We start from the raw sequence: 27864 nt of genomic DNA, 5'->3' as shown, positions 1-27864 counted from the left end.
AATCTTTAAAAGTAATATCCCCAGGTCATTCTCAGCTTCTTGTCGGTGTGACGACACGCCAACAGAGGCCGCTTCCACAATAGTTGATTGACATGAGCACCTTACATTAGACCCGCCCTCACCGAGCTGAAACAATCCGACTCTGACTGCCATTGTGTCGACTCAGGTGCAGGGGAAGACAAGAATGTCTCAGATTGAGCGATTGAGGTGTTCTGTTGTTGAATGTAATAATGAACATAGCAGTCGTCATCTACTCCTGACATCTGAGCCGCTGAAGATGCAGAGGATTAACGTTACTTTTATTTTTGACAGGAAAGTGCTGGTCCCGATCTACATATGCGTCTATGTTCGTGCGAATCATTCGTGATGCAGCTTTATCCACAGCAGAAATGAGTATGAGTTTTTTTATGCATCTTTGCCAATAGCCTTTCTTAATAATGTGCTAGTTAGCAAGTTTCACAGCTAAACGCGGCTAAATGCGGCTAAAGTAAACATTACAGCTCGTCATCCCATGGCAGAGTGGGGTGGGGCGAGCTCATTAGCATTTAAAGGAACATGCAACAATAGCTCGCTCCAAAACCTTTGAGAAATGTTAACCAAAGGATGTTATAGACTTCTCATTAAGACCTAAAGAATCATATCAACTTGTGGAAAATGGGCATCAGATGACCCCTTTAAAGGGATAGTTTACCCAAAAAATGAAAATTCAGTCATTAATTACTCACCCTCATCTCGTTCCAAACCTGTAAGACCTTTGCATGCGTGTGCATTCCTCTGCTTGCAAACAAGGCACAGCGCATTCCGGGATCTACGTCATAGATCCCGAAGTTACAGAACATTGCAGCTTAAACTGTTGCCAGAATTTGACATGATTTAACAGTTATTTCTTAAAGGGATAGTTCACCCAAGAATGAAAATTCTGTCATTAATTACTCATTGTCGTTCCAAACCCATAGGACCTTTGCAGAAGGCGAAATTTACATTAAATTGCAGAGTAAATTGTTGCTATAATTTGACACGATTTAACTGTCATTTCTTAAAGGGATGGTTCACCAAAAAATGAAAATTCTGTCATTAATTACTCATTGTCGTTTCAAACCCACAAGACCTTTGCATGCGTGTGCATTCCTCTGCTTACAAACAAGGTGCAGCGCATCTGGGATCTACGTCAGAATGCCAGCTCCTGCAACAGCTGCACCACATGTGCATTGTGATACTCTTGTAAATGAGCGTTGGCTGACACGGAAGAGAAGAAATGGATGAATAAAGTCGTTATTTTTGTTTTATTTGTGCACAAAAAATATTCTTGTAGCTTCATAATACTACAGTTAAACCACTGATGTCACATGGAGTATTTTAACAATGTCCTTACTACCTTTCTGGGCCTTGAACATGTCAGTTGTGTTGCTGTCTATGCAGGGTCAGAAAGCTCTCTGATTTCATCAAAAATATCTTAATTTGTGTTCCAAAGATTAACAAAGGTCTTATAGGTTTGGAATGACATGAGGGTGAGCAATTAATGACAGAAATTTTGTTTTTGTGTGAACTATCCCTTTAAAGTGAAATAATCTGAAGCACCACAGGGTCACAGTGTTTACCATATTATTGCCGTTAATTTGTAATTTGTGTTAATTTAAATATTGTATTTATCGATGAACTGTAATAGTGCAGTGCACCGTTTTCTGAAAGTTTAAGTTTTTTAAAGTTATATTGGTTGATTGAAACCATTGTTCATTTTTGTATGCTATGTTTTAGGATGTGTCTGGATGTCAACCCATTTTAAAAATTTCCTTGACATAACAGCCATGTCAGCATTGTACTCCCAACACCTACTCCCACTACTGTGTAAAATATTATATAGTTTCTGTAATATAATGTACAGTTTTGACACTTTGAGTGCAGAAAATATTTTACACCAAAAAAGTGTCTTTCACCTAATCTACATAACCTTTAAATACTTCTTAGTGTAACTTAATGTATGGTTGATTCACTTATATTACCTAAATTGTTTTAGTCACACATTTTAGGGACAAGATGTTACGATTAACTATGACCTTTGCCTCAACAAACTCCTAATTTGCTAGTTATCATTAATAATTAGTAAGGTAGGTGTTAATTTTAGATATGGGGTAGAATACAGTCGTGGCCAAAAGTTTTGAGAATTACATAAATATTGGAAATTGGAAAAGTTGCTGCTTAAGTTTTTATAATAGCAATTTGCATATACTCCAGAATGTTATGAAGAGTGATCAGATGAATTGCATAGTCCTTCTTTGCCATGAAAATTAACTTAATCCCAAAAAAAACTTTCTACTGCATTTCATTGCTGTCATTAAAGGACCTGCTGAGATCATTTCAGTAATCGTCTTGTTAACTCAGGTGAGAATGTTGACGAGCACAAGGCTGGAGATCATTATGTCAGGCTGATTGGGTTAGAATGGCAGACTTGACATGTTAAAACGAGGGTGATGCTTGAAATCATTGTTCTTCCATTGTTAACCATGGTGACCTGCAAAGAAACGTGTGCAGCCATCATTGTGTTGCATAAAAATGGCTTCACAGGCAAGGATATTGTGGCTACTAAGATTGCACCTAAATCAACAATTTATAGGATCATCAAGAACTTCAAGGAAAGAGGTTCAATTCTTGTTAAGAAGGCTTCAGGGCGTCCAAGAAAGTCCAGCAAGCGCCAGGATCGTCTCCTAAAGAGGATTCAGCTGCGGGATCGGAGTGCCACCAGTGCAGAGCTTGCTCAGGAATGGCAGCAGGCAGGTGTGAGCACATCTGCACGCACAGTGAGGCCAAGACTTTTGGAAGATGGCCTGGTGTCAAGAAGGGCAGCAAAGAAGCCACTTCTCTCCAAAAAAAAAAACATCAGGGACAGATTGATCTTCTGCAAAAAGTATGGCGAATGGACTGCTGAGGACTGGGGCAAAGTCATATTCTCAGATGAAGCCTCTTTCCGATTGTTTGGGGCATCTGGAAAAAGGCTTGTCCGGAGAAGAAAAGGTGAGCGTTACCATCAGTCCTGTGTCATGCCAACAGTAAAGCATCCTGAGACCATTCATGTGTGGGGTTGCTTCTCATCCAAGGGAGTGGGCTCACTCACAATTTTGCCCAAAAACACAGCCATGAATAAAGAATGGTACCAAAACACCCTCCAACAGCAACTTCTTCCAACAATCCAACAACAGTTTGGTGAAGAACAATGCATTTTCCAGCACGATGGAGCACCGTGCCATAAGGCAAAAGTGATAACTAAGTGGCTCGGGGTTCAAAATGTTGAAATTTTGGGTCCATGGCCTGGAAACTCCCCAGATCTTAATCCCATTGAGAACTTGTGGTCAATCCTCAAGAGGCGGGTGGACAAACAAAAACCCACTAATTCTGACAAACTCCAAGAAGTGATTATGAAAGAATGGGTTGCTATCAGTCAGGATTTGGCCCAGAAGTTGATTGAGAGCATGCCCAGTCGAATTGCAGAGGTCCTGAAAAAGAAGGGCCAACACTGCAAATACTGACTCTTTGCATAAATGTCATGTAATTGTCAATAAAAGTGCTTGTAATTGTATTTCAGTACATCACAGAAACAACTGAAACAAAGATCTAAAAGCAGTTTAGCAGCAAACTTTGTGAAAACTAATATGTGTGTCATTCTCAAAACTTTTGGCCACGACTGTAGAATTTGGTCATGCACAATAAGGCATTAATATGTGCTTTAGAATTACTAATAAACAACCAATATGCTAATAATATACATTTTAATAAGCAACTAGTTAAAAGTGATAATAGGTCCGTAAAATATATTGTTACCATTGTTCTCTCTTTATTTTATGATTTTATTTCATATGAGTATTGTAGTGCATGGAGCCAATCAGACATGAAATAACTAGTTATATTCCTTAAATGACTTCTCCCCCATGATTAACACCTATGTGCTATGAGCCAGTCCTTTGTTCACTATCCAGCTCATCCCCCCACCATCAAGATAAGACTCCTACCAGAAATGCAGGGAAAGATAGACTTTCCTTATTCAGACATGCAGTCCCACATACAGTTATATAGAAATGTACACGTATCAATGTGTTACCTTTTCTTATATTGTTGTTTCTGTTATGTATGTCGGCCTCAAACATTAATCCGCAATAGGTGAATTATTGTGCATGCTAAGACTCTCACATTTAGAATCACTCAGTCAAACGAGAAGATACATAGATCATGTTTGGTGTCTATGAGCAGCATTTATTATTCCCTAAATGTTAATGTTTGTGGCATCTTAATAACTCATTGCTTTATATGTATTATTGAACTTTTGAAAGTTTTGTGGCCAAACAACCAATCAGCTTCCACATGCGAAACCCCATTGTGAGAGACAAAGACTTTCAATCTTCCCTCCAAAACTCAGATCAACCGGATTGGTCAAGGTCCAACTGTGGGCGTGAACAACCTACAGGTTTATAAACCTTCCCTCATCTCTCTCACTCTCTCGCTCTTGCCTTCGGGACACAAAGACACGTCACCCGCACCTCCCCCCAGATCCATGGGGGGGGGGGGGTCTCACCTAGCGGAGGAGATGATGAGGCCTGCGATACTCTCAAGGAACTGGAAAGGACTTTCTGAACTGAACACAAACGGAACAATGCACAACAACAACAAGCTTGCAAGTATCCGTCCTTTCTACAAACGTAGATAGCTGCGTTTAAGGCGTTTTATAAAAGAAACGATTTCAGGATGTTCAGAACCGTTTCATTCCTGTCCCTTTGCAAACTCACTTTCTGTCTCACTCTCTCTCTTACTCTCTCTCTCTCTCTCTCTCTCTCTTACTCTCTCTCTCTCACGCGTTCTCTGTCTATTTGTGTTTTATGTACGTTTGTCTATGTGCGATCGTTTGTAAGTAGAATAGTTTAATAAACAACCATATATTCACATATAATGATTCTCTGTGCTGAATGCTTACATTACAAAGTCACTTAAACTGTTTCGATCTCATATTGCTACCTTAAGCCCTATTCTGTTCAATTGTTTTAACTCCGTTCTGGTTAGTAAAAACGCGTTGCCGTGACGACGGGCCAACGTCAGAGTAATGGGTATCGCTGAATAATTTGCTGGACAAAGAAACCAGTCGATATCGTTATTACTGTTACTGATCAGAAACTGGAAATTGCGTATATTTAATGACGATTATTATACACGATTTCCTGTGAGTTAAACTACTTTCCCTGACTGAAATGTATGTTTTAAATAACTCATTTCATCCTATTCATTGGTCGTAAGACCTGGTGGAGTTTGCAGTGTATATGTGATGAGAGGAACAGTCTCATACATATACACACATATATTGATCATCTTAAATTCTTTGAGCTAACCAAAATTCTCTACATTAATTGGCGTTAGAATGCGGGGCAGTTTTAAACTATGTGATGTGAGCAGCTCAGGAATAATTTGTGTGTCTGCATGCTTGTGTATTCAAACTCGGCTCGCGACTCGCGTCTCTTTTATTTGTGTGTGTGTGTGTTAGAACGGTGTGGCCAAGCCCACCTTTAACACCTTCACAGATGTTTGAGCCTCTCGCACAGAGAGACTAAACCGCTGTTGAAGATGTAACTTAACTGCAGTTTATATATTGACCCTATAAAACGAAGGAATCTTTTATAGCGCGTCTTAAAGCCACCCTAAATTGAGCGAAGAAAACCTCTATTTTTGCGTGAAGAAGCTGATTGAGCGATGTTCCTCTTTCACCTTACAATGGCCATATCTTTATATTTTGAGTGTAGATAGATTAGCCATTGATGTGCACTCCAATGCTAATCAGCTATCTTGCTCCTTTGGGTTAAAACCTCAGCTTAGCTAACTGATTAGGTTGACCCCGTTTGCTCATCGAATAGATTTAATATAGTAAACAACTTCGCGTTATTACTGTACAAATCTTGATCGAGTGTTATTTATTTGTTTTGTGCAAAGCACATACAAGTCTTGTGTCAGCAGGCTGACTCAAGATCAAGGTGCACGCATCGTAACTAAGCAACCTTTTAATAGTGTAAGCATCCTATTAAGTTAAAGTTTGCAAAACATGTACCTGTGTTCAGTAAAACGGACACAAGAAATATACACCCGCGATAACGCATCGCCATGGTAACTGCGCTTAGATGCGCGTTCAAATCCACACAAGGTGGAATCTGAAATCCCGCATAAAAGGTATTTCCTTCTATTAAAAGATAGAAGTCTGTCTAAAACCTCTTCCAATACCTATGCCTGATTTCATATTATTTTTATTTTTTTATTTTTATTTATTTTTTTTTTCTTTGAGCAACAACGCTTATAGATAGTCCCAGTCAGTCTCTCCCTTCTCTTTTCCTTTTGATGTTACATTATTAATTATTGTTATTTAAACCATAATGATAATTAACATAATGTATGTTTTTTCTCTTGTGTGTGTGATTTAATTTTAATTATTTCACCGCCTTAGATTCAACTCTCCCTTTAGCAATTATAATTGTATTTGCTCATTTTAAATTTTTGATTAAACAGTCTTGATTTAAATTTAAACTTTGACCAAATCGATCAAGTTGCACTCTCTCTACCCCGGGTAATTCGGCCCATCCCAGGGGGGCCTTTCTCTCTTTTGCTCTCTCAGCTCTGCCATTTCCCAGGTGTGACGACTCCATAGCGCCCCCACACGGTGGGCCCCGTCACTGACCTCAGGGCTGGCAGTCAGCTCACTTTCTCTCTTTTGCTTTAACCCTTTATACCTCTCTTTCTGATGGATTTTGTTCTTATTTTTCTCCCTATTAGAGACTGAACCTGTCTGAACATCAGTGAAATCTTTTGGTAACTACACCGATGAACTGAATAGCTCCAAAGTTAATCGCTCATCATTAAGTTTACTCATAGTTTCCTGTGTTTACCCACACAAACTATCTGACCCCTTCTTTACAGCTAGGATAATAAGCGTTTAGTTTGCGTCACCATCTGATGACATCAGTTAAGGCGCAACACATAGCAACATTTTAGCTCATTAGTTCTGTACGGACTTGCATTGGCTCGTTGTGCTTTGTCTCTCCCTCTCTATTTGTGTCAACATGTCACCATCCAGTCTCGCCATCCAGTCCAGACAAGGCAAAGAGGCCATCCTGCCCTGGGTCTAGTGACTACAGCCCCTGAGCGGAGAACAGCCGGACGACCGCGCACACAGGCGAATGGATCACGATCCAGTCAAGAGCTACGGCTGCAGAGAACCAATCAACTCATCTACAGCCCGGACCATCAGTGACCACGCCCTCAACAAGATCGTCTGACTAAAGCCGCAGCGGAGAAAGCTTCACCCACGACGGAACCAGGACAGCGCGCAGAACCGCCTAGACCATCTGGATGTTCAGAGATAGCGGATGAAGAGGACAAGGACCTACACGAGGAGAGAGGAGAAAAGCTTCAAGACACGCCTGCAACACCCCCACAGACTGAGCGCAGAGAGCAGTACAGGAGAACACTCCTAAACAGCGGAAGCTCTCTTTACAATGGACCCAGGCAGACAGCAGCACTCATGCCACGGCCAAAGCCTTTTACGGCCTCCTGCAAGCAGCCTACGCCGAAGTTCAAGTAACGACTCCGCAAAGAAACACAAAGTGCGCTGAACCCAGCACACCTTAAAGAACTCAAATGCTTGCAGATAACAATATGAACAAACAGGAGAGCTCAACACAAAATCTCTCCCGGGCCTAACAGCCCACCGTTCACACCTCACACGCCAGCAAGCTGGCCGGGAATCTGACAGCTGTCACCACAAAACGCTGTCTTCCTGAACACTGCAGTAGGCTACAACACACGCCTGTCTGCAAAACATTGACTCTTAAGCAAGAACATTGCCCAGTGTGACCACGAGACAGATCTGCTTAGCTCCACCTCCAGCTAACGGGACCCCAGCCATTTGTCCCAGCAGTCAAAACTGTCAAAACTGAATACAGCAGCTAAGAACACGACTGCTACGACCAGCATCTGAGCCTACGTGAGACAACGCGACAGGCACCAAGGGAAGATGGCATCAACGCCAGAAAATCTTTCCCCTCAGATATCCACATCACACTGTGAGTCACCACCCAAATGCTACAGCCTTCTTCCGTACAGCGATTGCTCGATTCAGCGGACTCTACAGACCGCCGGAAAACAGCCAAGCACCAGAAGGCAATAAAGATTAGCAAAGTGATTGTCCAGCTGCCCCATGCCAAGGGGGGACGTCTGACTGACCAAGGTGAACAAACATACAGTGGTGTATGGGAGCTGAACACGCAGCGACATCACTGTGTGGGAGTGATCTGAGATCAGTGCAGGCCAACACTGAGGACACCTGTGCTCTGAACTTAACCTGGAATAGACAATGCAAAACCTGCTACGTCCTGTTTCTCACAGCCCTACGATACTCCCTCAACTGCGAGAAAGCCTTGCTAGATAAGATTACTCCCAGATGTTTACACTCTGGCGAACGAACTACCTGCATTCACCAAAAGGGGTCACTGTTCGGCTCAAAACACAGTGTGGCTAAAACCCTAATGCTGCACACACATTCAATGGAATACGTGAAGCAGTGCCCACTCTAGAAGCCACACCCCCTTTCTGAAAAGTAATCTTTTGCAGTGTACATACCATTCAGGTATTTCAAAGACTTTAAACAATTCCGTCATGAAGAGCCTAAGGGAAAATGGCCACTCAGAAGTGGTGCCAAGCTGCTCTCCACATATGACGATGATGCAGAACTAATGTCATGTACAAGGCTCTCAGCAGAGCCCAGCACCCAGATGACAACAGCTGCGCTGCACAAACCATCCAGCGATGTGCCAATCGCACCAGAAGACAGAGGGAATCACAGAGACCTGCCACCACTGTGTGATGTTTATAACTGTCAATGCCTGCAGACCAAGGATCCCACGCACACAAACCCATGTGCTCATAGACCCAAGAGCGAGGCAAGACACGCCCAGAGCAGGTACCTAGTGGAAAACGACAAGCCTGTCCCACTGCAACACCTTAAGCCGGGCCACCTGACATCACAGCACGAGTGACGGCAATCGGATCAACCCTTGTGTCACAGCAAGTCGCAAGAACTCCCTCTGAAAATTACTAACCTGCATAGACTCAAAGTAGGCTAAGCTCAGTTTCAAACAACACCACTCAGTTTGAAACAGACGAGCATCAACAACTGTTCCAGACAAGCATTGCCATCACAATAAGAACATTACATGCTATTCGTGGAAAAACAGTGAAAGGCCCAGAAAAAACTGAGGGATTTTGTGGCTGCCTAAGGTTCTCAACAACAAAAAACCCACCCACCCAACCCAAGCATCGCTTCTAAGCCACAAGCAAACCCCTCACGCTGCTACGCCGCCTGCATCACACCCATGCACACTGGCTCCACCTACAAAATAGCTCTGCTAAAGCAGCCTCTGCCAATGCTGACACTCAACCTTGCACTGTCCGACCACACTAAGGCACTAAGCCGAAAACAACTCAGTGATGTCACACACATGCCGCATCTAGATGACACATCCTCACATTTGTTCCTGATAACCAAACACCACCACAGCTCCCAGCTTTCCAGGAACAAAGGGGGGTCATTGCTGATGTATGCCCAAGATGCACCGTGCAGAATACACCAGAGTACCAAAGCCACTACCAACGCAAAAGTGGCGCACTGCCAAGCATGCAGTGACAGAGGACATCAGAATATGCTAAGTTTGATGCCAGCTCGAAACCAGCGGATTTCAAACGACACAGCCTCTCTACGATGCAAAGCAGTCAGTCGACGAGAAACATCTGTGAACGTTTACCACCAGATGGCACCAGAAACGACACCTGTGTCAACTAAGAGACCACCCGTGTCACCACCTACACTGCTCACCAGTACTTCAGTGAAACATGCCCGAGTGCGACACCTGCATCCAAAGAGCGCAGGAAGCCAAAAGCATGCCGCAGCCAGCGAGATTCACAATAGGAACTGTGAACCAGCGTGTCTCGGACATCCAGCCCTGCCACTCACCAGGACCAACTGGAGACTCAGCAGAGTACAGGGAACGGCAACCTTCAGCCTAAAGCAGCCAACGGCCTGCAATGGCAGAGAAAGGAACAGCAGGACTGCGACAAATGGACAACTCACATCCAGCCTGGACAACCAGGAGCTGAGCAGCATCATCTTCTCCTTGGCCCACACCCTCAAGGGCCTCAGACAGGAGGTAAATGAACTGAACCTGCAAGTCTCCGAGTACCAAAATTAACCGACACCCACAAGGACAGCTGGACACGCCTGCTTTTCCAGAACAGAGTTTCTGATGCTAACAAAGAGCTCCTCGAATGAAACTCCACTGAGAAGTACTGAAAGGTAAACTTCTGACTCCTTGCCCAACGCAACACCGCATTAGACTTCCTAAAAGGAAAAAGCATCCCATGAGACCAGCCGACACCTCAGGAGCAGCCAGACAATGTTGAATGGAGCAACGGGCCCACAGGCCCAACAGCAAAACCCCTACAAACACAACTCAGACCCGCTCAAGTCAGTGTCGACACCCCCAACATCAGACGCCTGATGACATTTGAGCAAAACAGCGGGATAACAGACACCTGCTGCCCTCCTGCACCCTAACCGGGTCCATCGGAAACTTCTTTACACTACAAAATCTTTACGACAATTCTCTGCGAACCCTGGAACTACCTGCCCTCTCACAAGTGAGGGTCCAACCAGCGATTCCAGACTGCGGGGACCACAGATACTAGATAACAACCACCTGACACAGACCAACCTGGGTCAGGATGACAAGTGACAGTGCCTCGACACCTGCTGCACAAAGCTCGAGGACCCATACCTTGCCACTGTCTATATTATCACACCTGATAACGTCGACCACGGCACCACAGCCACTCCTTGAAGCACCAACCTCCAGAGAGCCACCTCTCTCTTCCAGCCAGGAGTGCCGGGTGCATGCCTGATTGTTCCGCACCTTTGACGTCGCTCGCTGTTGTCTGTTGGACGGACAACAACGTTCGAAAGAGGGGATATGTAGTGCATGGAGCCAATCAGACATGAAATAACTAGTTATATTCCTTAAATGACTTCTCCCCCATGATTAACACCTATGTGCTATGAGCCAGTCCTTTGTTCACTATCCAGCTCATCCCCCCACCATCAAGATAAGACTCCTACCAGAAATGCAGGGAAAGATAGACTTTCCTTATTCAGACATGCAGTCCCACATACAGTTATATAGAAATGTACACGTATCAATGTGTTACCTTTTCTTATATTGTTGTTTCTGTTATGTATGTCGGCCTCAAACATTAATCCGCAATAGGTGAATTATTGTGCATGCTAAGACTCTCACATTTAGAATCACTCAGTCAAACGAGAAGATACATAGATCATGTTTGGTGTCTATGAGCAGCATTTATTATTCCCTAAATGTTAATGTTTGTGGCATCTTAATAACTCATTGCTTTATATGTATTATTGAACTTTTGAAAGTTTTGTGGCCAAACAACCAATCAGCTTCCACATGCGAAACCCCATTGTGAGAGACAAAGACTTTCAATCTTCCCTCCAAAACTCAGATCAACCGGATTGGTCAAGGTCCAACTGTGGGCGTGAACAACCTACAGGTTTATAAACCTTCCCTCATCTCTCTCACTCTCTCGCTCTTGCCTTCGGGACACAAAGACACGTCACCCGCACCTCCCCCCAGATCCATGGGGGGGGGGGGTCTCACCTAGCGGAGGATGATGAGGCCTGCGATACTCTCAAGGAACTGGAAAGGACTTTCTGAACTGAACACAAACGGAACAATGCACAACAACAACAAGCTTGCAAGTATCCGTCCTTTCTACAGACGTAGATAGCTGCGTTTAAGGCGTTTTATAAAAGAAACGATTTCAGGATGTTCAGAACCGTTTCATTCCTGTCCCTTTGCAAACTCACTTTCTGTCTCACTCTCTCTCTTACTCTCTCTCTCTCTCTCTCTCTCTCTTACTCTCTCTCTCTCACGCGTTCTCTGTCTATTTGTGTTTTATGTACGTTTGTCTATGTGCGATCGTTTGTAAGTAGAATAGTTTAATAAACAACCATATATTCACATATAATGATTCTCTGTGCTGAATGCTTACATTACAAAGTCACTTAAACTGTTTCGATCTCATATTGCTACCTTAAGCCCTATTCTGTTCAATTGTTTTAACTCCGTTCTGGTTAGTAAAAACGCGTTGCCGTGACGACGGGCCAACGTCAGAGTAATGGGTATCGCTGAATAATTTGCTGGACAAAGAAACCAGTCGATATCGTTATTACTGTTACTGATCAGAAACTGGAAATTGCGTATATTTAATGACGATTATTATACACGATTTCCTGTGAGTTAAACTACTTTCCCTGACTGAAATGTATGTTTTAAATAACTCATTTCATCCTATTCATTGGTCGTAAGACCTGGTGGAGTTTGCAGTGTATATGTGATGAGAGGAACAGTCTCATACATATACACACATATATTGATCATCTTAAATTCTTTGAGCTAACCAAAATTCTCTACAGTATTATGTAAAAAAGGCCTAAAAATACCTTTAAAAAGTCTCATTTGGTAACATTAAAGAGATTCTGTCATTATTTCTCACCCTCATGTCATTTCAAACCCGTAAGACCTTCATTCATCTTTGGGAGACAAATTTAGATATTTTTGATGAAATCCAACAGCTGTCTGACCCTGTCAGTGGTTGAACCGTACTTTTATAAAGCTATGACCATGCTTTTTGTGCGCAAAGAAAACAAAACAATGTCCTTACTACTTTTCTGTGCCTTGAGCGTGATAGCTTCGTTGCTGTCTATGCAGGATCAAGCTCTTGGATTTCATCAAAAATATCTTCATTTGACTTCTGAAGTTGAACGAAGGTCTTACAGGTTTGGAATGACTTGAGGGTGATTAATTAATGACAACATTTTCATTTTTGGGTGAGCCATCTCTTTAATGTTACCTCATGAGACTTTTTAAAGGTATTTTTAGGCCCCTTTTTTTACATTATACTCTTATCAGTGTGCTGAGTTTGAGTCGACTTCACAGCTTTACCATTAGCCCTCTATTAGATAAGCCAGTTGCGATTTGAGGTATGTACCAATGTTCAATCATTTCCACTGTAGTCATCCGTTCCTTCGCTCATCCAAGAGTGAACTCCGGGTGCAGCTGTTAATGGGGTTTCATGAGCCATACAATGTCTGCTACCAGTGGTTGTCACTGTGAATCTCCCAGCGAAGAGATTTTAAACAGGCAGATTTGCCCACGCCTTCAGGAGTTATGGGCTGTCGCCCCACTGTTCAGGGCGTAGAGAGCATGCAATTTAATATTAAGATTTTCTTGTCTTGTCACTTTGATATATGTCTGACAGTGTGCATATGTGTGTGTACATTTGTTCAGCTTGTAAACAGATATGGGTGTGTGTTTATTTAAAGCTTAGATTTTTTTTTGGTGCATACTTTCATATTCAAATGGTAGCGTGGGCCTTGATTGTCTGCCTGCATGCATGATCATTCCCTGCTAATGATGCCACCACCCAAAGGCACGCGGCAGAATGGCAAAGATGACTGCAGCCTCTGAACTTGTGTTTGTGATGTGAAGTTCAGTCATATTAATCATTCTGTCAGACAATGAGAGCAAGGCGCCCATGGGGTAAAAAGGAGACATGGCCCTCTGAAGCCGAGGGTTTTAGTAGAGTAAAAAGAAAAAAGGGCCTGTGTGCTCGGCGCTTGTTATTATTTATCCAACTCTGACGTGCACCGCACTGACACTGCCGCACTCTACAGGGGCAACCGCGGGTTCTCTTTTAGATAGTTTTAAGTGGGAACTGCACAAGGTGAGGATAGTGCAAGAGCAGCGCATTTAGAAGCTTATTCATCACATTTGTGCTCCGTGTCAGAAAACCGTCTGCCCCAGAGAGCATGGGAGCGTATGGATTTGGAGGTGTTGTGCTTCAAACGAATTGGGCTCTTTGTTCAACTGTGTTAGTGAGTCAATAAATGTGTTTACATGTACAAAATACTAATAATTATGAAAAAAAGAAGCTTGAAAAGTCATCCTTGTTATATAATGTTAATAACATTATCACATTTGATCAATTTAATGCATTCTTGCCGAAATGGTTTTTGAGGAAAACATTCCAGGATTTGTCTCCATGTAGTGGACTTCAATGGGGATCAATAGGTTGAAGGTCCAAATTGCAGTTTCAATGCAGCTTTAAAGGGCTCTACACGATCCCAGCCAAGGAATAACAGTCTTATCTAGCTAAACGATTGGTCATTTAAAAAAAAAATAAAAAATAAATAAATATACAGTCAAGCCCAAAATTATTCATACCCCTGGTAAATTCTGACTTAAAGTTACTTTAATTCAACCAGCAAGTTTTTTTTGACCGGAAATGACACAGGCTTATCCCAAAAGATAATAAGACGATGTACAAGAGGCATCATTGTGGAAAAAAATATTTCTCAGCTTTTATTTTCATTTGAACAAAAAGTGGCATGTCCAAAATTATTCATACCCTTTGCAAACTGTCACAGTCTATGTGAAAATCCAAAGTTCTATACCATTCCAAATAGTCCAAGCTGTTCTAAAGCATCCTAATTACCCTGATTCATTGGGAACAGCTGTTTTAATCAACAGGTGAAAAACAGAAGCTCTCTGCTGTTGGTTTGTGGACAGTCATGGCTAGGACAAAGGAGCTCACTGAGGACCTGCAGCTGCGCATTGTGGCTGCTCACAAGTCAGGAAAGGGCTATAAGACCATATCTAAATCTTTTAAAGATCCAGTGGCTACAGTGCAAATTATTATTAAAAAATACAAGACGTTCCGCACTGTGAAAAATCTCAGAGGACGTGGTCGGAAGCCAAAAGTAACACCTGTGCTGGTCAGGAGGATAATGAGAGAGGTAGAAAAGAATCCAAGGATCACCACCAAGGCCATCCTGATGAATCTGGGCTCTGCTGGTGGCAACATCTCAAGGCAGACAGTCCAACGGACACTGCACACCGCTGGGTTCCACGGACGCAGACCAAGGAGGACACCACTTCTCCAGATAAGGCACACAAAAGCCCGCTTGGCCTTTGCAAATGCTCATCTGGACAAAGAAGAAGACTTCTGGTCTTCTGTTTTATGGTCAGATGAAACAAAAATTGAATAGCTTGGCCACAATGATGCAGCCTTCATTTGGCATAAAAAAGGAGAAGCCTTCAACCCTAAGAACACCATCCCCACTGTCAAACATGCTGGTGGGAACATACATCATGTTTGGGGATGTTTTTCAGCCGGTGGACCAGGGAACCTAATCACAGTAAACTGCACCATGAAAAAGGAGCAATACATCAAAATTCTCAACAACAACATCAGACAGTCTGCAGAGAAACTTGGCCTTGGGCACCAGTGGACATTTCAGCATGACACCGACCCAAAACACACAGCAAAAGTGGTGAAGAAATGGTTAGCAGACAAAAACATTAACGTTTTGCAGTGGCCTAGCCAGAGTCCTGACTTAAATCCAATTGAGAATCTGTGGAGGGAGCTAAAGATTAGGGTGATGGCAAGGAGACCCTCCAACCTGAAAGAGTTGGAGCTCATCTAAAGATGAATGGGCAAAAACACCAGTGGAGACATGCAAAAAGCTGGTCAGCAATTATAGGAAGCATTTATATATATATATATATATATATATATATATAGAGAGAGAGAGAGAGAGAGAGAGAGAGAGAGAGAGAGAGAGAGAGATTTTTTTTTTCTTTTAAATCATAGATCGTTCAGCTAGATAAGACCTTTATTCCTCAGCTGGTATCATGTAGAGCCCTTTGAAGCTGCATTGAAACTGAAATCTGGACCTTCAACCCACTGATCCCCATTAAAGTTCACTAAATAGAGAAAAATCCTGGAATGTTTTCCTCAAAAACCTTAATTTCTTTTCGTCTGAAGAAAGAAAGACATGAACATATTGGATGACATGGGGGTGAGTAAATTATCAGAAAATCCTTTCGCTTTTACATTTCACTTTTTAAACCATGCCTGACTCATGTGTTCCAATTGGATTTGCTTTAACCATGTAAGACTTTGATAAAAGAACAGTTTAAGATGTTTATTTGACCTTACACATTGTCAGGTTATTGAGCGCGTCAGCATGTACTTGTAAACACACTCAGAGTTAGACTTTCTCATTAAGAGTCTGAGAATGTCCCGCTCATTAAGACAAAAGGCTTCGAGCTGATGATGTAGTGCTTTTGTCTCTAGCACCTGTGCTCTGTTTATAATGGGATTCCTCCTATCAACAGCTTACAGATATTATGAATTCATTATTTCTGCAAATCCATCATTGGTATGTTAGCGCCGGTCTAAAATGATTCTGCAAGCAAATCCATGATAATGTCAAGAGGAATTAATATTTTACAGACAGAACAGAATAGGTTTACTTTTAAAGACGTGTCAGATCAAGTTTAGAAAGCAATATGCTCTAATGCCCAGCCAGCATGTTGCAGGCCGGAAATGTTTTGAATTTGTGCGATCAGCCAGATGTGCTATATATTAAGGTGGGGTTAAATTGAAACATGGCTGTGTATTCCCTAGATGACGTGGCACGGCTGACAGTTGCTGTAGGAGACGAGATGATTGATTACACCGCCCGCTCAACATATGGCGATATGTGAGATTTTAGCTCACAGGGTAACCACGGGTAAAAAAGCGATAGCTCATATGTTAAAGAGAGTTGGAATGATAAATGAAAAATGCCACAGTGGATTCCATTCACACAAATCTGCTGAGCTATTCTGTGTCTTCTATTAATAATACTATGGTAATCCTCTATGGGAAGAACTTTCTAGGAAAGACTGTTATCTTCTGACATAACAAATTTCATTTTCATACTTTAAGATATTCCACCAATATTAGCAAGTGTGATTTATTCTAAGTGTGTAGAAATGTTTCGGAAATCCTGCGTTATTATTTTAGTTTCAAGTCAGTGCTTTCATTTTCAGGACTCATTTTGGAATTGACAGAAAAAGCTGTTTGTTTTTCGTGCCTCATTTCATTCTGTGTAATCCAAATACTGTGATTTTCGAGCAACAGCAGATCAGGGTGCATTTTGCAGCGACGCAGTCATGCGCTCATGAAGAGCAGAGAATGTACCCAATTGAGCAAGGTTAGGATTAGCAAACACTATTCCAAAAATCATTTCATACTGGGATTGTCAGTGTATTAAAGGATTCACAGTCACATTTACTCTGCATCAACTGTCAACACAGCACAAAGCAGATCCGTTAGTTTCATGAACTTACATTTATTTTTAAAGACCCAGTCTAATCAGAATTCAAGTTTGGTGGCTTTTAGCTTTGAGATTATCTATATTGAAGTCAAAAGTTTACATACACCTTGCAGAATCTGCAAAATGTTAATTATTTTACCAAAATAAGACAGATCATACAAAATTCATGCTAGTTTTTATTAAATACGGACCTGAAAAAGATATTTCACATAGAAGATGATTACATATATAGTCAACAAGAGAAAATAATAGTTGAATTTATAAAAATGACCCTGTTCATAAGTTGTTCACAGCTGTTTTTTTTTTTGTTTTTTTTAGTGATAGTTATACATGAGTTCCTTGTTTGTCTTGAACAGTTAAACTGCCCATTGTTCTTTGGAAAAATCCTTCAGGTCCCATTTTTGTGTATTTGAACCCTTTCCAGCAATGACTGTATGATTTTGAGATCCATCTTTTCACAATGAGGACAACTGAGGGACTCACTGATGCTTCAGAAGGAAAAACAATGCATTAAGAGCCAGGGGCGAAAACTCTGAATTCAGGATCAGGGTAAATTTAACTTATTTTGTCTTCTGAGGAACATGTAAGTATCTTCTGTAGCTTCTGAAGGGCAGTACTAAATGAAAAATATATAAATATATATGATATAGGCAAAATAAGAAAAATGTACACATCCCGATTCCATTAACAAGTTTACACCCCCTGGCTCCTAATGCAAAATTTTTCCTTCTGAAGCATCAGTGAGCATTTGAACCTTCTGTAATGGTTGCATATGAGTTCCTCAGTTGTCCTCAGTGTCAAAAGATGGATCTCAAAATCATACAGTCATTGTTGGAAAGGGTTCAAATGCACAAAATGCTGAAAAACCAAAGAATTTATGATTTATGTGACCTATTTTTTTTTTCTTCTTCTTTTTTGAAGAACAGCTGGCAGTTTAACTGGCAGACAAACAAGAAACTCATGAACAACTATTCCTAACCTATCCCCCCCCCCCCAAAAAAAAAAAAAACTGTGGATTATTCAGGTAACAACACAGTATTAAAAATCAAGTGTATGTAAACTTAAACAAGGTCATTTTTATAAATATAACTATTATTTTCTCTTGTGGAATATATGTAAACATCTCTTATGTGAAATATCCTATTCAGGTCAGTACTAAAAAAATATATCATGAATTTTATATGATCCCTCTTATTTTGGTAAAATAATTAACATTTTGCAGATTCTGCAAGGCGCATGTAAACTTTTGACTTCAAAGGTATATTCTAACACAGTCATAAAAGTACAGAAGAAATGTAATAAAGTAAGTTTACAATTGTTCTCTTCCAGGAAAACAGGCAAAATATATTGACTGTGATATTTCACACTGTGAAAAATACATTTTAAAACGTTTAAATAAAACAAGGATTACTGGGGTACGGTTTACAAGAAAATACAATTTCAGTCTTTCGACATAGATATTAAATGCTTAATTCTGTTACTTGCTACTTCTTTGGTTTTCTTAGTTTTTCTCCAAATATGACTGTTTCTCATTCTCTGTGTATTTCAGGTATGGTAAACTACAGTGAGGTTACTGGTTACCCATTGGTTCAGCACTGGAAGCTACGATCCATTATGTACCACGTGAAGCTCAATCAGTGGGCCCTCTCTCAAGGTAAAACACCCTCTATTTTTTAATTTACATTTATGTATGTATTGATCATGTATTTACAACAAATATGTATCACCAAAACTACAGTACATTTGGTGGTTAGGACAATGTTTCAGCCTAGCATTACTCATTTTGGTCTTATAGACAGGAGTGATCTCACTGAGGAGCCCTCGCTGTGACAGATAACTTGTTTGGGTGGGCAGTGAAGCAAAAACTCAATGCCAACAAATATGGCTGCCTGATGTGAAGGAGGAGGTTCTCGGTGGTCTGTTGATCCCAGATGGCGAGTGTTTAAAACAAGCGGATATAAAGATAAAGTTTATACCTTTTGCTACTATCACAGCTTAATATTCACAGACAACTATAAGTAAGCCATCTGTAGGTTGATTTATTTGTAAACACTGCGGTTTCCTTTAAAATATTACTCTGCATCCTGACATAGCAACATTGACTCAACCAGTGATACGAGTTGAGGGTGGGGCTGTCAGTTTGACCAACCAATGGCAGATTAGAGGGCCTTAATGTTCAGCTTCAACAAAGATGGAAAAAAAAACAGGCAAAGCATTATTTTTTGTCACTTTAGGGGGATTTTTTGGCCAGGTATTTGCACTGTGAGTGCATTCACTTCATTTGTTTAATGAACGCTGTATTTGTAATGAGCATATGTCAGAACTCAAAAGCAGTTCTATAAGAAATACTCTCCCTATTAATGAATGGCCTTTAAAATTTGATTTCCTTGGTCTCATATTGCTTGCACCAGTTCCTTCTCTTCTCGTCCCATTAACATTAACAGATTCATTTTTCAAGTGACTTAGAAGTCGAGTTTTTACATTTCAAATTCTGATTTTTACGACTTTTTCTCCTGCTGTTTCTGCATTTTCTAACTTGAGGTCAATTTGCTGAACTGAAAATGAAGGTCATGAGTGGAAGTGGAATAATGCCTCTTTTTTTCCAGTTTGCACAAATTATAAAAACATTGTGCTGAAATATGAGACCATTCCTCTGAGCATATACCCACATTAAATATTTTTTATTAAATGAACAATGTTTTGTTAACATGCAAACCAGTTGTGTTCTGCTGTCTGACAAAAGTTTCAGAGGTCTTCAGTACTTTTGCAAACTGAACGTACATGCAAACAAGTACTTTATACGCTAAAGTATAGAAGGGAAATGCAAATTCTGTGACTTAAAGCTTACCTTTAATTTTTTACAATGGCTATTCTGGGTTGAAACATACAAACAATAGAAGTTCTCTAAAGGTCAGACATCAGCCTACGCAAAAGCACTCAATACCTCTACAAGGCCTTGTTTATCCTTCCCTTGTGTCCCCAGATAACATTTCACACAAAGCACTGACAGATCATGTTTTTACTCTTCTTCTTCCCACATTCTTTGCTTTGTCATATGCACTGCAGTATTGAAAATGGACAATAAAGATAGTTATAAAGCTTTGACAACAAATCTTTGACAATAAAGTTTTGAAACCTTCATGCGTATTGTAGCTTTACTGAAAATAAGCATGTAACAATAAAGCTTTGCAATTTTCGCAGCTCAACATTGTTAGATTTTTTCTCTTTACTTAAATCTATAATGTAGCTTCTTCTTTCAATTGAGATGAAGTCTAAAGTGAAATGGAATTTAAAGTTTTATGTGATGCTCTAAAACCTCTCACACAGCTAACACGACTCCTTTTTTTTACCTTTCGTCTCTAGCATTCAGTTCAGCAATTCATTCACTGGATGGGGCCACCCTGCGCAGCGACTTTGTGTCCATTTTAAAAGAGTTTGGCAACCATTTTATCCAGGAGGCAGTGTATGGCTTTGAGGAATCCTGTACCATATGGTATCCCAACAAGCAAGTCCAACGCCAGCTGTGGTTGGAGTACCAGGATATCAGCAAAGGTAAGCTGTATACGAATATATTAATTTAAAAGATTTAATTAGCTGGCTTTAGATCATAATATATTGGATCTCATTCACCTAAAAGCGTGTACAAGTCGCATACTGTGCACAGATGTATGTTTGTTTTGGTTATAGTAAGACTTTTTTTTAAATTACTTATTTAGTGTATAACAAAAAACTAAATTTTTGATTATATGAGTTGTAAATATTATGAAATAATAGAAAAAAATGGCAAGTTCTGTAATGAAACTCTAGATGACGCAGGCTGATGGGTCGTAACGCAAACTGATGATATTCACAGCGTTACTCTACTGTTCATGTTGCATGCACAGCTTTGCAATGAGCTTGCAGCTTTACATATAAATTATTGGTCAGCATTCACTAGAGCATTTGGCAGCACGCTTTCAGAGTTTCTGTGAAATCCTCCACCTCCCCAGCTCCACCTGTATGGATCTGCTACAGGTTATTTATATGCTATTGTGCAGCAGCAGTATGTCTTAAATACTCATAGTGCCACAATGTCATATTTATTGGCAGTAGCAAGTTCCTGTACTTTCTTTCCAGCAGTAGCAGCAATAATCTACAACAACGGCAATAAGCATAAGCAGCAGCAATTCAGCAGCGTAGCAGATCTATTCCGTCAAGACCAAATACATTAATATTGTCATATCCATTACAATGCTAGAATCTTCCGAGAGCTGTCATGATAGAAATATGTTACCTTAATTGATAAACCATGTTTTCTGCACAATGACACATTGGTTTTACCCATGTTTATTAAATGAGAAAATGTTTAGGGTGCACCGTTTTATTTTATTTTATTTTATATACAGGTGCATCTCAATAAATTAGAATGTCGTGGAAAAGTTCATTTATTTCAGTAATTCCACTAAAATTTTTAAAATCGTGTATTAAATAAATTTAATGCACACAGACTGAAGTAGTTTTAAGTCTTTTTTTAATTCTGATGGTTTGGCTCACATTTAACAAAAACCCACCAATTCACTATCTCAACTAATTAGAATATGCTGACATGCCAATCAGCTAATCAAAACACTTGTAAAGGTTTCCTGAGCCTTCAAAATGGTCTCTCAGTTTGGTTCACTAGACTACACAATCATGGGGAAGACTGCTGATCTGACAGTTGTCCAGAACAGTGGTTCTCAATCCTAGTCCTGGAGGACCCCTGCTCTGCACATTTTGCATGTCTCTCTTATTTAACACACCTGAATGAGATCTTCAGCTTGTTAGTTCAGTTCATGGATCTCTCCCCTAATGAGCTGATGATCTCAATCAGGTGTGTTAGATAAGGGAGACATGCAAAATGTGCAGAGCAGGGGTCCCCCAGGACCAGGATTGAGAACCACTGGTCCAGAAGACAATCATCAACACCCTTCACAAGGAGGGTAAGCCACAAACATTCATTGCCAGAGAAGCTGGCTGTTCACAGAGTGCTGTATCCAAGCATGTTAACAGAAAGTTGAGTGGAAGGAAAAAGTGTGAAAAAGAGAGAACCACAGCCTTGAGAGGCTTGTCAAGCAAAATCTTCACAAGGAATGGACTGAAGCTGGGGTCAAGGCATCAAGAGCCACCACACACAGACGTGTCAAGGAATTTGTCTACAGTTGCCCTATTCCTCCTGTTAAGCCACTCCTGAACCACAGACAACGTCAGAGGCGTCTTACCTGGGCTAGGGAGAAGAAGAGTGGTCAAAAGTCCTCTTTCAACAATTCACTAAAAACTTTTTTTTTTTTTTTTTTTTATGAAGTATTCTAATTTGTTGAGATAGTGAATTGCTGGGTTTTTGTTAAATGTGAGCCAAATTATCACAATTAAAAGATCCAAACACTTAAACTACTTCCGTCTGTGTGCACTGAATTTATTTAATACACACGTTTCACAATTTGAGTTGAATTACTGAAATAAATTAACTTTTTCACGGCATTCAAATTTATTGAGATGCACCTGTAGATAGAGATAAACAGAGCAAAAATATTTTACCTGACCATACATTTTGCAATTGTAAATGATTTAATATTTAGACGTGGCTAAACAAATAACAATTTTAAAAACAAACTATTGTCTGGAAGTTTGGCCCGGTGCACCCAAAGTTTGGGTTTGTCATAATAAAAGTCCATTTTGGAGAGGATGTGGACAGGAGCTGAGGAAGTAAAACTCAACACAGCCCTTGGGAGGTTGGTCACATCTGTTCAGCCAATAAAAGGGGGCAAGGGCAGATGTGAGAAGGCTGGCTGGCTGGCTAAAGCTGAATGCGGGCCAGCGTTGCTCTGTACTCAGGAGGCCCCTGGGCAGGCTCACCTAGTTTTTATGCTTCAGCTCCATTCAGCTGCGCCCATATATATATATGTACAAGGTCAGTTAGGACGGAACTTATTTGGAAAGACAACAAAAGTGTGACGCTAACAGATGAAGAACCTCTAGACAGTCTATAGAGTGACTCAGCCAAGGATGGTTTGGGTTTCTATGCTTATGGGTAGTTTATCGACAAAGCGCCCTTGGGCATTCGTGAAATAGCGGTGCTCTGAACATGAAAAAGTGCATTGTGGTCCACACTGGCATTTCTTTGGGGAATAGGCACCAAGGTCATCCGACATTGCATAAATGCCTTAGTCTGTACTCTTCTATTTTCAATGAAAATTTAAGGTGGAAGAGATGAGAACAAGGCGAATGAGAGCAAAATGAAAGCTGCTCATTTGTGGAAGTTTCTTTTGTTGGGTAAGAAAATCTATATCTGAGGTGTCTGTGAGTACTCCATGTTCTGCTAAAAGCATTTTGTGTTAATGGCTTTGTGGCAGCTGTAATGATCCTGCTGAAAAGACTAACAAATTTACCAGATCAATTTATCAAATTTTTCAGGTCAAATGATCACTCAGAAGAAGAGGTTTTAAATAAATTCTTCCAAAACCAAAATGATGTGAGATTTGTGATATACATTCAGTAAATAGTTTGTTTATTTTGGGGCCATCAAAAATAATGTTTATTTTTTCTCATTTATTTATTTGTTTAATGCGTTTTTTTTTTTTTTGTTTTTTTTTTCAATTTACACAACATCTGTATTTTCCCTTTTTTCCCCCAAAAAATATTATTTTATTACATTTTATTATTTTAAATGGATTTATGTGAATATACTGTACAGTGTCAAAATTGTTTATGTCTTGCAATTATGACTTTATAACTCGCAACTGCCCATTTATATCTTACAATTCTTAGAAAAAAAGTCAGAATTGTGATTAAAAATTCACATTTGCAAGAAAATTTTGAATTGTGACTTTATATTGTGAAATTCTGAGTTTATTTCTCACAATTGTGATTTTATATCACACAATTCTCAGAAAAAAACTTTATATCTCACAATTCTGACTTTGTAACTCGAAATTGCGAGTTTATATCGCACAAATCTGACTTTATAACTCGCAATTGCAAGTTTATATAATACGGAGCCCCTAAGGGGACGTCAGAGTAAAAAAAATCTAAAGTTTAGTTTCATGTGCTCACTTGAAACTTTCATGTGCTCACGCGAAAACCTTCATGTACAGAATTTTTTTTAAAGTTTAGTTTCATGTGCTCACGTGAAACTTTCACGTGCGCACGCGATAGTTTCACGTGCTCACGCTAAACTATAAGTTTCACGTGCGCACGCGAAACTATAGAGAAAGTTTCACGTGCGCACGCGATAGTTTCACGTGAGCACGCGAAACTAAACTTTATTTAATTTTTGCTCCACGTCCCCTTAGGGGCTCCGTAATATAATGTAATTCTGAGGACAAAAATGAAATTCTAAGGAATTCTGAGAAATGAAGGCAGAATTGGATTTCTCAGAATTGTGAGTTTTTCTCAAAATCCTAAAAAAAAAAGTTAGAACTATGTTTATATCTCCCAATTCTGACTTTATAACTCGCAATTGTGAGTTTATATCTGCCAATTCTGGCTTTATTTCTCAGAATTCCAAGTTTATATCTTGCAATTATGACTTTATAACTTCAATTTTTTTTATTCAGTGACGGAAACGGGCTACCATAGCATTTTGATAAATAATATAATATAATATAATATAATATAATATAATATAATCTTTCCTAGATTGAAAATAACTTGACCCTTATCACTGGCACATCTTCAACTCGATATCTTTTCCTCATAATGTCTTCAGTGAATTATATTCAAACACCCTCCTAATGTTCATGACCTTGTTGTAAGAGCTGATTTATCTTTAGAACAAATCTACTCACTTTCTGCCATCTATCCCATCCGGTAATTATAGGTGCGGTCAATGCTCTCAGTGTAACTTAACCTCAAAATATAATTCATTCTGTCATCCACACTCAGGTAAATTGTTTAAGATCAAAGATATCCCTGCATTATTTCATCTGTATGATAAAAAGTAGACTTGTAGACACAATGCACCCTAAAAACACAAATCACAGAACTTAAAGACAGTATATACAAAATTAGAGGAAGTCTTAAAGGGATATTTCATCCAAAAATAAAAATTGTCGTAATTTTTTTTACCCTGATGCTTGTTTTCTTTTGGAACACAAAATAAGATATTTTGAAATGTATTTTCTTTCTTTTTTTTTTTTAAGTGGTTAAAGGTCAAAGAATATTGGTATAATTTCTATATCTTAATGATCGCCTGATGAAGATGTACTGGATGGAATCCAATTATACACAACCGTAGCTTTTCTTGATTTGCAAGTAGCCCAAAACCTTTAAATACAAATGTAATAACTTTTTTAAATACTTTACTTTAGCTTTGTTTAAACAGGGGAATTCAAAGCCATCCGTCTTCACACTAGTAGTTTTGTTAACTTAGATAAAGTCAGATTAATAATGACCCCCCTCTCGCTGCTGTTTCAGCCTAATAACTTCAACACCATGGTTTCCCTCGGTTGAATCAGCCACGTTGCCTTCTTCCCAAGGACGTCACCTTGCAGTTCACAAGAATGTTAGCTCTTCTGACGGATGGCTTTAAATCAGTGTTCCTGTCTACCTGAAAACTCCATTATTCTTCATTTTGCTAGCCTCTGACATGGCCACGGACACGTCACAGCACTAAATGCAGAGCTAAAACCAGCACAAGCAGCTCTTTACTTTACTTTAAAGGGGACATATAAAAAATCTGAATTTTTTCATGTTAAAGTCATATAATCAGGTCCCCAGTGCATCTACCAACCCAGAAAATGTGAAAAAGGACAACCCAATAACATTATTTTGGTAAGCCTTTCTTTGCAAGCATGTGAAAAAACAAGCCGCTCAGATTTCGTTCCCCCCTGTGATGTAGGAAGGGGATCTTATTATAATATTACCGCCCCTTAATCTGCACGTTTCCAACCATGGCACCGCCATTTGTTTTCACAAGTGACAATGGTGTACCAGTTCTAACACCATAGCAAAAGTTAAAGAGTCCCAGCCTCAGAGGAGACAAGCAAGCAGTGGATTGATATATTTATTTACTGTCTACTATGCTAATATAAGCTAATATAAGCATAATATTTCTTTCCCGGCTGTTCAGCTTTATAGACATAACACAACTCTGTATGTGTATTTGACAGTTAAAGCGCAATAAGACATGAAAGAGAACTTAGTTTAGTACTTACATCAGAGTTGCCAGGTTTTCACAACAAAACCCGCCCAATTTCAACTCAAAACAAGGCCAATTCTAGCATAATTGCGTTTTGAGGGGGATTCCCTGATAAAAAATTGCATTCCGGGAGGAAAAATACGTGTTTTTCGGCAGGTTTCCTCTTAAATCCACATTCCAGGGGCTAAATATCACGTTATTGGGGGCGCTTTAACCCAAGACATGAAAAACACCCTGCGGTAACAGTGTTAAAGTAGCCCAATTCAGGGGGAAAACTGCGGACTTGTTTTGGATGTGTGCTCAGAAAAATCTGTATCAGAAGTTAAGAAGTAAAACTAATATGGCTTTAAAATGCATGATTTCAGCACGATAGACATGATAATCAAAATCAAACATTTGTTTTTTGGCAGAATATCTGACTGTAAAGGCACAGCCTTATTTTGGAAAGGGGGGGCGGGGAAAAGCAGCTCATTTGCATTTAAATAGACATGCACGAATACAGCGTGTTTCTGCTTTCACTCAAAATAGGCATTTTCAAAATGATCTAATAAATGATCTGTGTGGTATTTTGAGCTAAAACTTCACAGACACATACTGGGGACACGTGAGACTCGTGTTACATATTGTAAAGAGGCATAGGTCTCCTTTATTATATTATACACAGATATTTACACTTGGATGTCATAAATTAGTGACAGTCTCTGATCACAACCTAGCAAGCGACTCTGACAATGCAGGAGAATGCAGATGCTGTTAGACAGGTGCTTGTGAACTGCTGTGAGGAGAAGAACAGACACAGGGCAGGGTTTTAATACCCCCTGGGACTCAGCTAAAGGTCCTGCTCTTTGGGTATGGGTAATGAGCTCTCAGGAGACTCGGCTGGTAAACCATACTTGTACCCTTGCCCCAAATAGCACAAACCTTCTGGAGCTGAAGTGTGCCACCTAATCATTTTTGAATGACTGGGGGAAAATGTCGACCACACAGCTTATGAATATTCAAAGACTGGCTGAAGGAGATGAAAATATTGGAATGACGCCTCAGCAAAAAAAACAAAAAAAACATGCGAAACAAACAAATTCAGTCGAGAATGTCAGTGTTTTTGTAAACTTTTATGAAATCAGTTTTATTATTTTATTTTATTATTTTTTATTTTTTTCTTGTGTGTGAGAAAGTGTGTTTGTGTGTAAGGTTAGCATTCGTTTGGCTTTAAATTTGAGGAAAGTACCAGAAAATAGAGCATCTATACAGTTCTCAATGTCATTTTTAATAAACGGTAAGTCTTTTAGATTATGACTCCCTCTCTTGAATGAGATATCTTTCTCTTTGCTGCTCTAATGTGCACTCGACTGATACAAGCACTGCCTGTATACTCTATAGTGTCCAGAAGAGAAGA

The 27864-nt window shown here is 40.0% G+C and overlaps 1 protein-coding gene across 1 annotated transcript in view; it reads left to right on the top strand.

Annotated features, from left to right (window-relative positions):
- astn1 (astrotactin 1) overlaps positions 1 to 27864 on the top strand; it is a 344209-nt gene that overhangs the window by 211653 nt on the left and 104692 nt on the right. Inside the window, exons 15-16 of the mRNA XM_073849391.1 lie at positions 18864 to 18968; positions 20678 to 20866. Coding sequence (XP_073705492.1) covers positions 18864 to 18968; positions 20678 to 20866 — 294 coding nt within the window. The remainder of the gene's footprint in view (positions 1 to 18863; positions 18969 to 20677; positions 20867 to 27864) is intronic.

This window comes from Garra rufa, chromosome 10 (genome assembly GCF_049309525.1).
Source record: "Garra rufa chromosome 10, GarRuf1.0, whole genome shotgun sequence".
Lineage (NCBI taxonomy): Eukaryota > Metazoa > Chordata > Actinopteri > Cypriniformes > Cyprinidae > Garra > Garra rufa.
The sequence above is the reverse complement of the archived record's forward strand: the minus strand, read 5'-3'. Positions and strand labels throughout refer to the sequence as shown.